Source organism: Alligator mississippiensis, chromosome 10, assembly GCF_030867095.1.
Source record: "Alligator mississippiensis isolate rAllMis1 chromosome 10, rAllMis1, whole genome shotgun sequence".
Classification (NCBI taxonomy): domain Eukaryota; kingdom Metazoa; phylum Chordata; order Crocodylia; family Alligatoridae; genus Alligator; species Alligator mississippiensis.
The window spans coordinates 4,298,151-4,311,650 of NC_081833.1; the positions used below are offsets into that span (position 1 = coordinate 4,298,151).

The 13,500-nt window shown below is 50.8% G+C and overlaps 1 protein-coding gene across 1 annotated transcript in view; it reads left to right on the forward strand.

The window, feature by feature from the left end:
• WSCD2 (WSC domain containing 2) overlaps positions 1–13,500 on the forward strand; it is a 106,391-nt gene that overhangs the window by 31,353 nt on the left and 61,538 nt on the right. The window contains exon 2 of the mRNA XM_019486781.2: positions 11,981–13,073. Coding sequence (XP_019342326.1) covers positions 12,692–13,073 — 382 coding nt within the window. The 5' untranslated portion in view covers positions 11,981–12,691. The remainder of the gene's footprint in view (positions 1–11,980; positions 13,074–13,500) is intronic.

Genomic DNA, 13,500 nt, shown 5'->3' on the forward strand with positions numbered 1-13,500 from the left:
TATTTTCTGCTCCTTTCTTAAAACAAAAAAATGGATGGGTAGATGACAGGTGGCAATCTAGGGTCCCAGAAAGACTTGGGAGGGGAGGAGGGGGGTCACAGGACTGCCCAGGGAGTGGAGTGATGGATTAACAGGGCCTGGTCTCAGGTGGGCTGATGCGGGCCACACAAGGGTACAACGTCGCGGAGTTCAGTACAGCAACTTCTGATTTTCACCACTGTGGGGTGAGGGCCAGACTCCCAGAGAGCATTAGTTAAAGGAAGGAGGAGGCTGCGGGATCATCAACGAGGTCTGGAGCATATCTACACTAGCTTGCTCATTTTAAGTCATCCATGTTGTGTTGAAAACTGGGCTCTCTGCTGTTTGCTGCTACTCTGAAAACCACTGGTGCTCTCAGGCCAGTCCCAAGGGGACGCACGATCTCACACCAAGGGAAGGATTTTTGCATGTGATGATCATGGAGCTTTGTTTTTGGCTGGGAGGTACTGCAAGGCCGGGCAGGCTAGTGATGAGGCAGCTCCAACTGGCTTTGCTGGGGAAACGTGGGTGAAGTAGCAGTAAAGCATACGTGCAAAAGAGTCAGGATTCGGCCAGCTGGATGTCATGTTCACACATGGTCTGTGAAAGGCAGCCTTTACTGAGAGGCATGCTCCTTGCATTAGGAAGAAGTGCTCCCCCAGCCTTGATGCTAGCTTGTTCCCAGGATAGGGAGTATCTAGCATTAGCGTCGAGGCGCTGAAGGGTGGTTCGGCATTTTGCATTCGACTCAGAACGGAAATGCCCTATCCTCACTTCTGGCCAGAGCAGGGCACCATGCTGGAGACGATGTGGGGCTTTTCTTAGAGCAGCCTGGGCAACAGAGATGAGTGCAATGAGCCCTGGGCAGTGTTGGCTTAAATCACTGCAGGCCGAACTTTGGTGTTCAAAAGTAGGCCCCAAGTGATTTAGGAGCTGAGGCCCATTGAAAGGCAATGGGAACTGAGCCTATGGGATGCGGATGGAAGTCCTGTCCTTCAGTTAACACAAGTGACCTCACTCTGATACCAGACTCTGCATAGATGCCGCCCTTGCTTATTAAGACCTGGCCAGTTAAGGAGTTTGTGCTGTAAATGCTCCGCTTATCAGGAGAGACAAGAAAGAAGCAGACTGCTCCGTCTCAGCTGCTTTCTTGTTCCCTCACTTCAGCCCAATGCAGTGCTCCAAGTCTTGCATTGTCGCCTACTGACTTTGCCTACCGACCCAAGCTCATGCTCCCAGGTCATTGGTCCGGCCCGTGCCAACAGGAAGGAAATTCACTTTTAAAAGGAGGCGCAAGGGAGCAATGTCCTCAAAAAAGGAAATGCTGAATTCAGGCAATGATCAAAAGGCTGTATTCCTCAAACCCGACCCCCCTCGCTCTGTTTGTACACATTCAAGAGGAAAATGATTCACAGTTGCATAAACAGCTTTTGGAAGTGTTAAAGCCGACAGAGCTGTATTCCTGTTCTTAAAGCAGACACGCCAAACTTAAATCTGCAATTTCCAGGCATCTGGGGCTGGCTGCGGTGGGAAATCACAGCCTTCCTAACAGGCAGGAAGGCAAGCAACCAAGCACTGTATCTGCGGGTGTGCATCCACGCTGCTTTGTGGGAAGCTCTGTGCATAATTGTCGCACACGTTCATGGGATAACAGGGTCACCGGTTCCTCACACATCGCGGCATCAATAGCCTCTTCTGACAACACTGGTGGCTTCAAGCCCTGGAGCCCCACATCGTCTCCAGCATGGTGCCCCGCTCTGGCCAGAAGTGAGGATAGGGCATTTCCGTTCTGAGTCAAATGCAAAATGCTGAACCACCCTTCAGCGCCTCGATGCTAATGCTAGATACTCCTTATCCTGGGAACACGCTAGCATCAAGGCTGGGGGAATCACTTCTTGCTAATGCAAGGAGCATGCCTCTCAGTAAAGGCTGTCTTGCATAGACCATGGGCTTGATCCTCCGCTCGGAGTGGCAAAGAGGTGACTGCAGATCGGTACTCACGAGGCAAGGTGGAAACAGGCGTGTGAGATACTAAAGAGTGCTTTCTTCCTGGGCAGGCTGGTGGGAGTGACACGGAGATGAGCCCAAATGGGATATTCCTCTTGCTCAGGCAGGCCAGAACTTACTCCTGCTTACTTACTCCGGAGTCACTCTGGAGCCTCTCCGCTGAAGTCAGTGCCCTCAGACTGCGCGAGGCCAGAATTTGGCCATTTGAAGTGTGATACCAACTTGCCCCCTGCTCCTTGGGAGGTCAGCATGGTTCTCAGAGGTTCAGCTGAACGACGAGTTGTGTCCGTTTATTATGGGAAGGAGTGCCGAAGCGGCTCCTCTCTTGATCACCAAGGAGCGTCTCATTGTCCAGGCAGCAGGAAGGACAGGAGCATCCTCTCAGGGTCCTTGGGTGACACTCTGCCCCATTCGGGATGTATGGGGCGGGGGCAGAGACAGAGTCAGTCCTACGACAGCTCACTTGGCTGAGATGGTTTAGCCAGGGCTTGGTCCTCCCTCGAGCAGAGGCCTGGAGTAGAAGACCTCATGAGGTCCTTTCCAGCCCTAACTTTCCTATGTACCAGAGACTTGTATCAAGCACTGCCCCAATCAGTGCAACCTCAACTGGCCTTAATCACCCTCACCTCATGGGTTGCTAGGATAGTCTTTTGACCTTGATCGCTGACTCCCCCAAATCGCTGTCCATGTGCAGGCTGAGATGCACCAACCGTTTGTCTTTGGCATAAGCTGCCACTATGAGTATGCACTGCTATGGTACCTATTTCAGAGGCCACATCTGGAGTCCTGTGTCCAGTTGTGGGCCCCCCACTACAGAAGCGATGTGGACAAGTTGGAGAGAGTCCAGTGGAGGGCAATGAAAATGGTTTGAGGGCTGGAGGGCATGACTGATGAGGAGAGGCTGAGGGAACCGGGTTTATTTAGTCTGGCAAAGAGAAGACGGAGGGGGGATTTAATAGCAGCCTTCAACTCCCTGAAGCAGGGCTCAAAAGAGGATGGAGCTGGGCTGCTCTCAGTGGGGGCAGATGACAGAACAAGGAGCAATGGGCTCAACTTGCAGCAAGAGAAGTTTAAGTTGGATATCAGGAAAAACTTTCTCGTGAGGAGGGTAGTAAAGCACTGGAAAGGCTCCCCAGAGAGGTGGTGGACTCTCCATCCTTGGAGGTTTTTAAGACCCGGCTAGACAAAGCCTTGGCTGGGATGATGTAGTTGGGGCTGGTCCTGCTTTGAGCAGGGGGTTGGACTAGATGGGACCTCCCGAGGTCCCATCCAACCCTTGTCTGTGATTCTGTGAGGCTTAGAAAACAGCAAGAGCTGCACTGATTAGAGATGGTCTCCACGTAGCTGCAGGTCTCCGAGGGAACTACTGAACACAGCCAATATGCCAAGTCAACTCGGTGCACGGTCAGCTTGAACCAATCAACCTTCCATCAGCAACTGGGCTCAAGCCATCAACCCATTTCACAGGGGGCACCAGAGAGCTGGCACTTACCCTATGAGTCTTGCTTCCAAGGGCTGGATTCAAAGCTGGTAGCCTGGAGAGGAAATCTCCATCTGCCATTAGCAACTCTCCCTCCCTGGGAGTCTGCTTCTTCAGGCTTGGTACGGGATGGAAATGGAGTCGATTGTAAAAGCTAAGCCATCGCTGAGAACTGAAAGGCCATCAGAACCTCTAATGCTTGCAGGTCTCCAAGTCACGAAAGAGAGGAGCTGACTGACTTTTCATTGATCTCTTCTTGGGGAAATCTAGCACACTTCTGAGCTCCTGGGAACAGCAGTAATCTTCACTGCTTTTCAAATCTGAGGATAGAAAGAGTCCCAATGGACTAGGAGAGATGTTTGAGAGGTAAAGAATCCAGAAAACGCTTTCAATGTGTTAAAAAAAACCAACAACAAGAGAGACAGAAAGAAATAGCTCAGCTCGTCTAGTCAGGTTTGGGAAGGAGACGGGAGATAAATTAAAAAGAAAAACCGCGAGAGAACTGCAGACGGTACATTCTGTGCTCCTCGAGAGCCGATATTGAGTAAAAATTACGTAGCTATAGAAAATGAGCCAGTATGTATGCAGAGAGACGCCGGGCGCGCTGTCAGCAAGCTAGCGTGGAAGGCGTGCTAAGAGATGCCGCTTCACGGAGATTAAACCTCTTGGAGTATTGTACGGCTGCCACCGCATATTCATTGTGCAACTTGCAGCTGCCTCTTGAAGGTACTTAATGCAAACGAGAACGGACTCACGGCTGGGCAGTAAAATAACCCCTCCAAATGACGCCATGTAGGGTGAGGCCATGACGAGCAACTCCAGACCCTAAGACATCTCATGCGGTACCCCAGCAGCGAGGCTGTCCCCTGGTCTCCAGCGTGGAGATATAGTGCTGTATAGTAACCCTTTCTGTTTGCAGGAGGAAAGGGACAAATCTAAGTCCGGCTGGGTACAGAGCTCCAGGCCCTGAAGATCATCGCTCTTGTTGCAGGGGTGATCTTGCTGAGCCATGAGGGGTCAGGGCAGGAGCATGAAATTTAAGCCTTGAGGAAAGAGCATTTGGCTAGTCGATATTATTTCCCCCCATTTTCCCTTCCTGGCCCCACTCTGGTTTGGGTCCCTGTTGCACTGGCGGATTAGGTTTGCAATGGGCTTTCTTTCCTCCACGCAGAAATATGATGGGTACCCAAGTAGCTGATGGGCCGAGGTTGATTTCTAACCCCTGGTGCTATGAATAGCTTTTGCAGCTGCAAAGCAGGCTCCTTAGAGAAATGATATTCATAGCGACTATCATTGTGAGTGAAGCTGAGCGCTACGGCTTGCATCTCGTCATACAAATCTTGCTTGGGAAGTGCTGTTCAGTGGTCGAATGAATGGAGCGGGAGGGAAGTGTTACGCAGCGGGTCAGCAGGGGTGAGGGAATGGAAGATGAGTAGCATTTTTTTTTTTTAAATAAATGAAGGCGGTCAGATGTCTGTCTGAGCCTGACCAGCTCGTCAGCCTGGTGTGGATGAGGCAGGCCAATTCCATTGCCAACGGGGCTGACATGGTCAACTGGCGGCCTTCCACCCAAGTCCAAAGTCAGGTGCAAACTCATATCTCATGAACGCCATCAAGACACGGGATCCACGTTGTTTTGTAAACTAAGTAGCACTAAAATATTAATACTACCGGTCATACACAGTGTGCGCTGAGAGGTACCGTCCTCTGGCGCTGCTCTGCTCGTGTTGTCTTCCCAGCTTTACCACAGTCACCTTGCAACCCCAGGTGCAGGTGGCATGGTTGACAGGCGCGTAGCTCTGCTCTAGACAAAACCCAGCACCCGTGAGGAATGAAGCCCCCGTTGGAGGTCCTTCATGCATCTCCACAGCTCTGCCTCAGTCCGTATTTGAAAGGGGAGGGGGTGACTGGGGGTCCCAGGGGTCCGCTCTATCTTCAGCCTCTGTCCTGGCAGCAGAGAAGGGTCAATCACAGCTAGGGCGCCTCCCAAGTCAGGACCACGGGGCCAGGCCTACTACTGTGGCTTTGTTGCTCACAGTGCCAATAAAAATCCTTCAGTCCCAGTGAAACAGGGACAGAGAAACCGGTTGGCCCCAAAACCCCCAAAGGCCTCAAAGCCCACCATGTGCCACAGAAAGGGAGTGGAAGAGACCGAGGGCACTGCCAAAGCCTTGGGCTCCTGCAATAAAATCTGTGATGTAAAATCACCCTGGCTTATGCCAGGGAGTGGGCCTGTTTGCATTGCGATCCATTTTGCCTGACGTGAGCCCACTCAGAAGAGGAGTTAAAGACCCCTGTCGCATCAAACACAGCTCAGCGCACTTTCGCACACCCGATCTGCGTTCTAATTTCATTACACCTGCGGTAGCGATCTGCAACTATCAAGCATTTTTAATGGGCTCTTGCTCTATCCTGAGCCTTGTCTCCCCAGCCCCAGCCCCAGCCCCAGCCCCAGCCCCAGCCCCAAGCTCTTGAATATGTTGAAAACTGGTGTGAAAGACAGAGGTAACAGCCACCGCCACCCCGCTACCGCTCGCGGACAGGCACAGCATGCTCCAGCCCATCCGTCAGACGATGGAGAGGGCTCGGCTCTCGTTGGGTGGTTATGCCAAGAGCTGTACTGCTGTGAAGAGATCACCTTGTGAGGTGCCACTGATCGATTCCTAGCCCTGGCTGCAAACTCGGGGAGAGAAGAGGGAGGCTTGGTTATGCCCCAAAATAGCCCTCGGTCTTCCTCGTCTAGTCAGCTGGGAGGCTGTGGTGAGTAGCCAAGAATTTAAGCACATGGGAACGTGCAGCTGATTAGTAGGCAGGGGAAGGGGATCCTCCAGATTCTGTGTTGCAATAATTAAAGCCATCCACTATGTCTCATCAAGAGGCGCCAATCCACTAACGAGTCAGACTGAAGAGCCGTGTCACGTGCGCCGCGGGGAGACTCCGTGCTGGAAATCAGTGCCTGACCGACGCTGTGGCTTGTCTCCTGGCCAGCGTACCTGCACTGGCTATTTGTGTGCATGGGGGCGCCTGACACGGACAACCACAGAGCTGGAATATAAAGGCCAAGGGGCATGCATGTGTGTCTGCACACGGGCCTGGCTGCTCCGTCACGACTGCATCCCACGTAGCGTTCCTTGGGCTCACGGGCCCACCTGGGAGACCACAAGGGATCAAACTGCCCCCAGCCACAAAAGGGCAAGCGAGTGTCTCCTTTATGGTCAGCTTTGTGGTCCCTAGAGCTGGGCGCAGTTGCAGCTGAGTAGATAGCTTTCGGGTTGGCCTTACAACCTGATCAACTTCTACCTTAGCTGAGGCAGCACCAACATCTTTGAAGTCCAAGTCTCCCTGGGGGGTTGTGCATGCACTTGGGCAGCTGGACACGCACATACTTATTGTGCACGGTCATTTTTGGCCCTCTGACTTGGGTGAGGGACTGGTGGAAGGATTTGACCTCTGGGAGTCACAAGGGTGATTTTCCTAGCTTGGTCCTATTCCTAAAGCCACCTTAAAGTGGCAATGCACTGCCTCGAGGACAAGGAGAACTCCTGAGGTCCCCTCACAGCCATACAAAGTATATGGCACATAGGGAGGGAAGGGTCCATGGGGTCTTTGAATCCAGTCCCCTGCATTCACAGCTAACTGCATAACAGACGTTAAGCCCAGGAACAACCAGTGCTTTGGGCTTTTGCAGCAGCGGAGGACTTGGCAGCTGAAGGACAAACAGTTATGCTGTAGGAATTGAACCTTTAGGATGCCATCACTTCCCAGCCGGAAAGAGGCAATGAACAGAAAATCAAATCCAAAGGACCACTGCAGGCTGTGTCTTTATTAGATTTCTCCTGTTAGGACAGCGCTATGATTAACTGTGACATTTCCCCCGGAGCCGCTGTGCAACCAAAGAGTTCCTAGCTCATTAAATATGAATCCGGATTAGCAGCCAAACACAGGACTGTGCCTTTGGTCCATGCTGGAGCATCACTGATGCCCCTTTGATGACCTAGATGTAAATCTGCTTTCCAGGAATTTGCTGGGGCCCGGAGGGAAGTGCGACAGAGTGAGGTGAGGAGGGGCAGTCTGAGGTCTCTGCACAGATCTCATTTCCCACCTGCAGCGGAGGAAGGGAGGGCTTGCTTTGCTTCATTTCAGACTCACCCTAACCTCGTGGCTCTCCCCGCATTGGCATCCATTTTCAGAGAGAGCCGGGGAAAAACAAGAGAGGAAATGGGAAAACAGCTGGGAACTGATACCTAAAGCAGCAGGAGGAATAGCTGGTACAGAGGGAGTGCGGGATGAAGGAGTGGAGGGGGATGGAGGATGAAAAAAAGATGCAATAAGATGCAAGCCTTGGGGTTGCATGTGTGCCTGTTTGGCTGGCTGTGTCTGTGCGTCTGTATATACTATCATGCCTGTGCCCAAGGGCTGTTCTCCCCCTGCTAGGAAACTTCACTTGAACTTCCCTAGAAATGAAATGGCCCTAAAATGACATAAAACCCTCACCTTTGCAAACTTCACTGCTGGCCATGAAGCCCAGCTTGTCCCTTCCAAGATTACATGGCAATTGCCCTTCTGTGCTGGTGCTCTGGGCAACATAGCACATCTCACAGCCCTGCCCCTTGCTCCCTGGGCATCCCACTGATGAGGCACATCTTTGGGTTGTTGGCAGGTCAGCAGGTGGGAATAGAGACTTGCCCATCAGCTCATTCGTGCATAGTTCAGACGGTTAATTGCTTCTGGCTGATTTTCCAAAAATTCGATACCCAAGTCCCATTGAAATCAACAGGACTCAAGGGCCAAAATCCCTTTAAAGAAGGGGCATCTTGGCGTTCTGAAAAAAAAATGGTCTACAAAATGGAGACCTGCTTCTGGGCTGAAGCAGGTGGGTGGTTCAGTCCTGTGGGCTGCATCTTAGCTAGTGTCACTGCAGGGGTATCCCTAATGCACAGTACAGCTTCCACCTTCACTTGGTGCTACTGGAGGAGCCAAGAGAGTTTGCAAACTCAGCCTTGTAGGAGCAACTTGTAGGAGCAAGCTGGTAGGATCGGCAGCTGGACATGGTATCCCGCAGGAATTCAAACAGCTGCCTTTATGCCCCAGGACAAGCCTTGCCAGGGAGATACGGAGCAAGAGCTGTTCCACGGGGGGGAACAGAACAATGGCTTTATTTTCGGCTGGTTTGGCCAGTCCTGGGAGGAAGCCTGGTTTTGTGGCTAAAGCACAGAAGCAGAAGCCAAGGGATTGCAGCTCTCTTTCCACCTGTGGCCCAGACTGTCTGTGTGACCATCATAGTTTCATAGGGCTAAGGGTCAGAAGGGTCCTAAACAGATCATCAGGTCTGACCCCCTGCCCCAGGCAGGAACAGGTGCCGTGGTCATATCACCCCAGCCAAATCACCTAGGGTGAGTCACTTCACCTGCACACCTGTTTCCCCATCCATAATTACCCATGGCGGGGATGTTAAAGCATCCTGCCACTGCCCTAGAAACCATGAGGTTGCTTAACTCTGGACTCATGCCAAAGGGTGCCCCCAGTCAACCCAGCTATGAAGACACCTGGATGTGATGCAGCTGCATCATTCTCTTCGTGGTGTTGACTCCAGGAGACAGGTGTGCTTTAACCAAGCGAGCTCAGTGGGCTGATAGACATGGCCAGCCTTCTGAGCTTTTCTTTGACCTTACAAGCATCTGTAAGGTTCATAACCATAGAGCGTGTCTACACATGCATTTACTGCACATTAAATTTACTGTGCAGTAAATTACTGTGCAGTAAGTGGATTAGGGCTGGCATCTATACATGCAGGCATTAAAGTGAAGCAATGCTGTGTTTGGACTGACATGGAAGTAAAGTTAGTTCCAAGCCAGTCCACACACACAGTGTTACTGTGCAGTAACGCATCTACATGTGCATTACTGCGCAGTAACTAATCAGGCATGATGCTGGTAGCAAATTTAAGCCCAAGTTGGCATAAGTCACCATAGCTACTGTGCAGTTCAGGCATGCATGTGTAGACATGCGCCTGTACTGTGCAGTAATTTTCAATTATTGCATCGTAACTTAGGTTACTGAGCAGTAAATGTGCACGTGTAAATGCCCCCATAGAGGCATATGGAGCAAAAGCTCTTCTGGAATTCTTTTTGCAAGAAACTCAAAGTGCTTGACAGAAAAGATTGGAACCGATATGTCTTGGTTTTTTTGGGCTGGGGGAGAAGAGTTTTTAAATTGTTGAGCTGTCCCTATTTAGATAGCCTCAAAAAGAAATATCCCACCTTTTGATCTAAATGTAACTTGTTGTATGTATCACGGTTTGAGCCAGTGAGAGCAAAAATGTTTAAAACATAAGAAGGTGAAAATCAAAATGAAGCATTTCAATTGACCCAAATTGATGCTTGGGTTGGATTGTCGACTCATATAAAATTGAAGTTTTGACCTTTGGAATGGGAAAGACTTTTTTTTTGTGACTGTTTCCTCAGATGGGAAAACCAAGTCTGCACCCAGGTCCAACACTGAGATTTCAGATAACGGGGACTGCGGCAGTTTAAAGCCTCTGCTGCATATTACTTTTGGCTATGGGAGGAAACCCTGAATGTAAAATCTATGCCTTTCTTAAGTGAACACAACTAAGGAGTGTATGTTCATTGGAAAAACATTAATTGGAAACAATGCCGGTGACTGACCTCACTTTATTTGGGCTCTCTCAGATTGGCTGGAAGGCATAGAAGATTGTAGGTGCTGAATCACTGTGGAGGGGAGGAATTTGCATCATTTACTTCTCATTAAACTCAGGCAGAGTAAGTTTAAAAGGGAAAGACCCATATTTAAAAAGTGCTTCAGGCAGCCATCTGGGCCAGGCTGAACGGGGTTAAATATTCCATGAGAAATAGCTGCGACTCTGGTATTCACCATCTTTAGCTCTTGCTGGGCGCTTGTACATGCGACAGAGGTTTAGTCCTTCGGGTTGCATTCTAAGCCCCCTAAATTGAAACGATGAGTTTTTAACTGAAACCTCACCATTTCAATCACCATCACTGTATATATGATGGTTCTGGTGGCTGCAAGTGCTGCTGAAGGCAGAAGTGATGAGGGGCCTGATCCTTTTATTTTTTGGCAGTGTCTGTCCACCTCTTCTGCAGCTGGGGGGCTATTAAGCTGTTAGTTTGTCAGCTTGCCCTCCAGCCATGGGGGAGGCGGGCAGGCTCTGTGGAAAAAAGGATCACGCCTCTTGCTGCTTCTGCCTTCAGCAGGCTCCTGCAGCTGGCAGGATGCCTAGAGCCACCCAGGAATGAGCTGGCTTGCCCCTTGGGCAGCACGGGAAGGCAGCAGGAGGGCAGCTGGGTTTGCTGGTGGCTGGAGCAGGCAGGGGGAAAATGCATGGGGTGCTGGAAGCTTGGGTGGGCTGCTAGCTGTCTAAGTGCTGCCCCAGCTTGGAGGCACCCTATCCAATGCTCCCCTGAGCCCACCCAGGCTTTCAGCACCCCTTGCACTATTCCTGCCACGTCTGGCTGCCAGCAAACCCAGTCATCCTCCTGCCACCTTCCTGTGCTGCCCCAGGGGCAAGCCAGCCCATTCCCAGGTGGCCCCAGGTGTCCTGCTGGCTGCAGAAGCCTGCTGAAGGCAGATGGAGTGAGGGACCTGATCCTTTTTTTCCACGTAGCCTGCTCGCCTCTCCCATGGCCAGGGGACAAGCTGACTAATGGCTGCGATGTTCCAAATTGCAACATTGCAAACTAAACTACATTGGGATGTAGTTTAGTTCGCAACACTGCAAACTCATTTAAAACCCACAAAGCTCAGGTACATGTCATATGTGATGCCACTAAGCCACACAAAGGGAAATTTTCGTCACATGCACATCACGGCATGGTCACGTGTACAAGCGCCCTCTGAAATCAGTTGTGCAGGGACCCTCATGGCGAAGAAACGATGAGTGGAAAATTATTGGAACCTTAACAAACCCCAACCAAGTTCAGGGTCAGTTCTAGGCAAAGGTTTGGGTCACTTCTGCCTTTAAGCGAACCAGCTAGTTCATCCCTCAGATGCAGGGTCCTAAAGATATGAACAGGATGAGGCCGCTGTTTTTTCATAATGACCTACCATCATAACAAGCACAGTTTAAGGGGGTTCCTAATGGACCAGGCCAGTGGAGAGTCAGTAGGAGGCGAGACGTGTGTGTTTTTACTTCAAAAGAACAGGAGGCTCCAAGTTCTACCCCAGAGCATTTCAAATGACCTTAGGGTGCACATCATACCAACAGATCCCTAGGCAGCCCCAGATTTCCACAGGAGAGTGTCCTTGGCTGGCGTACCAACGTGCTCAGCTTACAAAGTAAAGAACAGGACTGGTGTTGTATCTCAACTGTGACCCAACTTTCTTCAAGGGCGGGGGGGGGGGAGGGTGTGCAGGGTTTCTGACCCTACAGCCTGTTCCCTTCTTACGCTCGACAGCACACGTTTTCTAATGATTTCTTTTCACTTTGACTTGCAGGTAGAGGTCTCTTATCCTGAGACTGCAATGAATGGATATACACTAAACAAAGGGGTCCAGTCAGCATTTCATACCTGGACAAGCATCCAGGGACCTTTCGTTCTTTGGCTGAAAAGGAGACAGTGCCATTTCCATTAGAGAAATGCTTGCAAGAACCTGCGCCAAGGAGCTGAAAGCTGAGAAAGCCAGCGAGGGGAGCTGGGTCAGCTGATCAGCTTTCAAATCGCCTTCAAACACTCGATTTTCTTAACATGATCCCTCCATCAATGGAGTCTCCAGGGCACCCCTTAGAAACTTTAGCAGGAGACGAATAAGTGAAGCCAAGCAGAAGCAACCGTGATACATTTTGAGAAATACCTCTTTTTCTGAGCACAAAAACAGGAACTGAAAAATATACTTTCAACTCCTTCCCCAACCACCTGGGACTTGAGAGAGTTCTGAGATATTTTTGTACGAGTTCGAGACCGCCCGCCTCATTTTACCTTTGCAGCTACAGTCTCCTACCCAAAGTAAATCCGGGAAGGATACTCCATCCGTTGCAATAGCACCACGGGGGGATTGACAGAAAGCCATTGTCCTTCCTTCTCCACTTGCCGTATAGCCGTCATTCCCAGCCTGGTCTCGGACATTGCAGCTACAGTTGCAATATTACAATCACTGCCTTTGTTTTACAATTTCCCACCCAACATCCAAGCAAGGAATGAAGGCGATATGGCCAAATTATTGGTAAAGTTCCAGCGTTATTTTCGTCGGAAACCCGTTCGCTTCTTCACCTTGATTGCTCTCTACCTGACGGCAGGGAGCCTGGTGTTCTTGCACTCTGGGTTTACGGGGGAGCCGACCGTCTCCGAGAATGAGCCCAACCCTATAGAAGGCACCAGCGAAAGGACAGAACTTCAGGACCTCGGGGTGCTTCAGCTCAACCGGGGATTCAAGGAGGCGCCGGAGTCTCTGAACCCTGCCAGGAGATTCGGGCCTTGGTTCAAGAGCACGTCCAAAGATACCGCCGAGAGAAGCAAGGTGGGGGATTATGGTGGGACCTGGAGCCGGGCTCTCAAAGGCAGAAACGTGCGAGAGAAAGAGGAGGACAGAGGTAAGTTTTTGTGGGGTCGGGGGGAAAGCATAATGAGCAGCCTGTCCCCACTGCAGGGCAAAGGCACTGAACTGTAGCAAAGCTTTGGGTTTCCCGACTGCCGTCGGTGAGAGTTTTGCCATCAGTGAACCCCGAATTTAACCCTGATTTGTTGCTTCTCCTGCTCAGAACACATTTCCCTTGGCTTTATTGATTCCAGTTGCCCTACTTCGGCTGGGAAACAAATTTCAACATCCGACAGATCTCACCAGGAGGGATTTTTCTCCTAGATATTCAGCCTGAATTTTCCATTGCTCATTTCCATCTCCTAACGACTCCCGGCCCTTGGACTGAAACAATCCTTCTACCTTTAGGCTGTTTGCAAGCAGCACTCACAAAAATCCATGTCTCCTCTGGGGAACTTTAAACAGGGTAACAATAGCAGAGC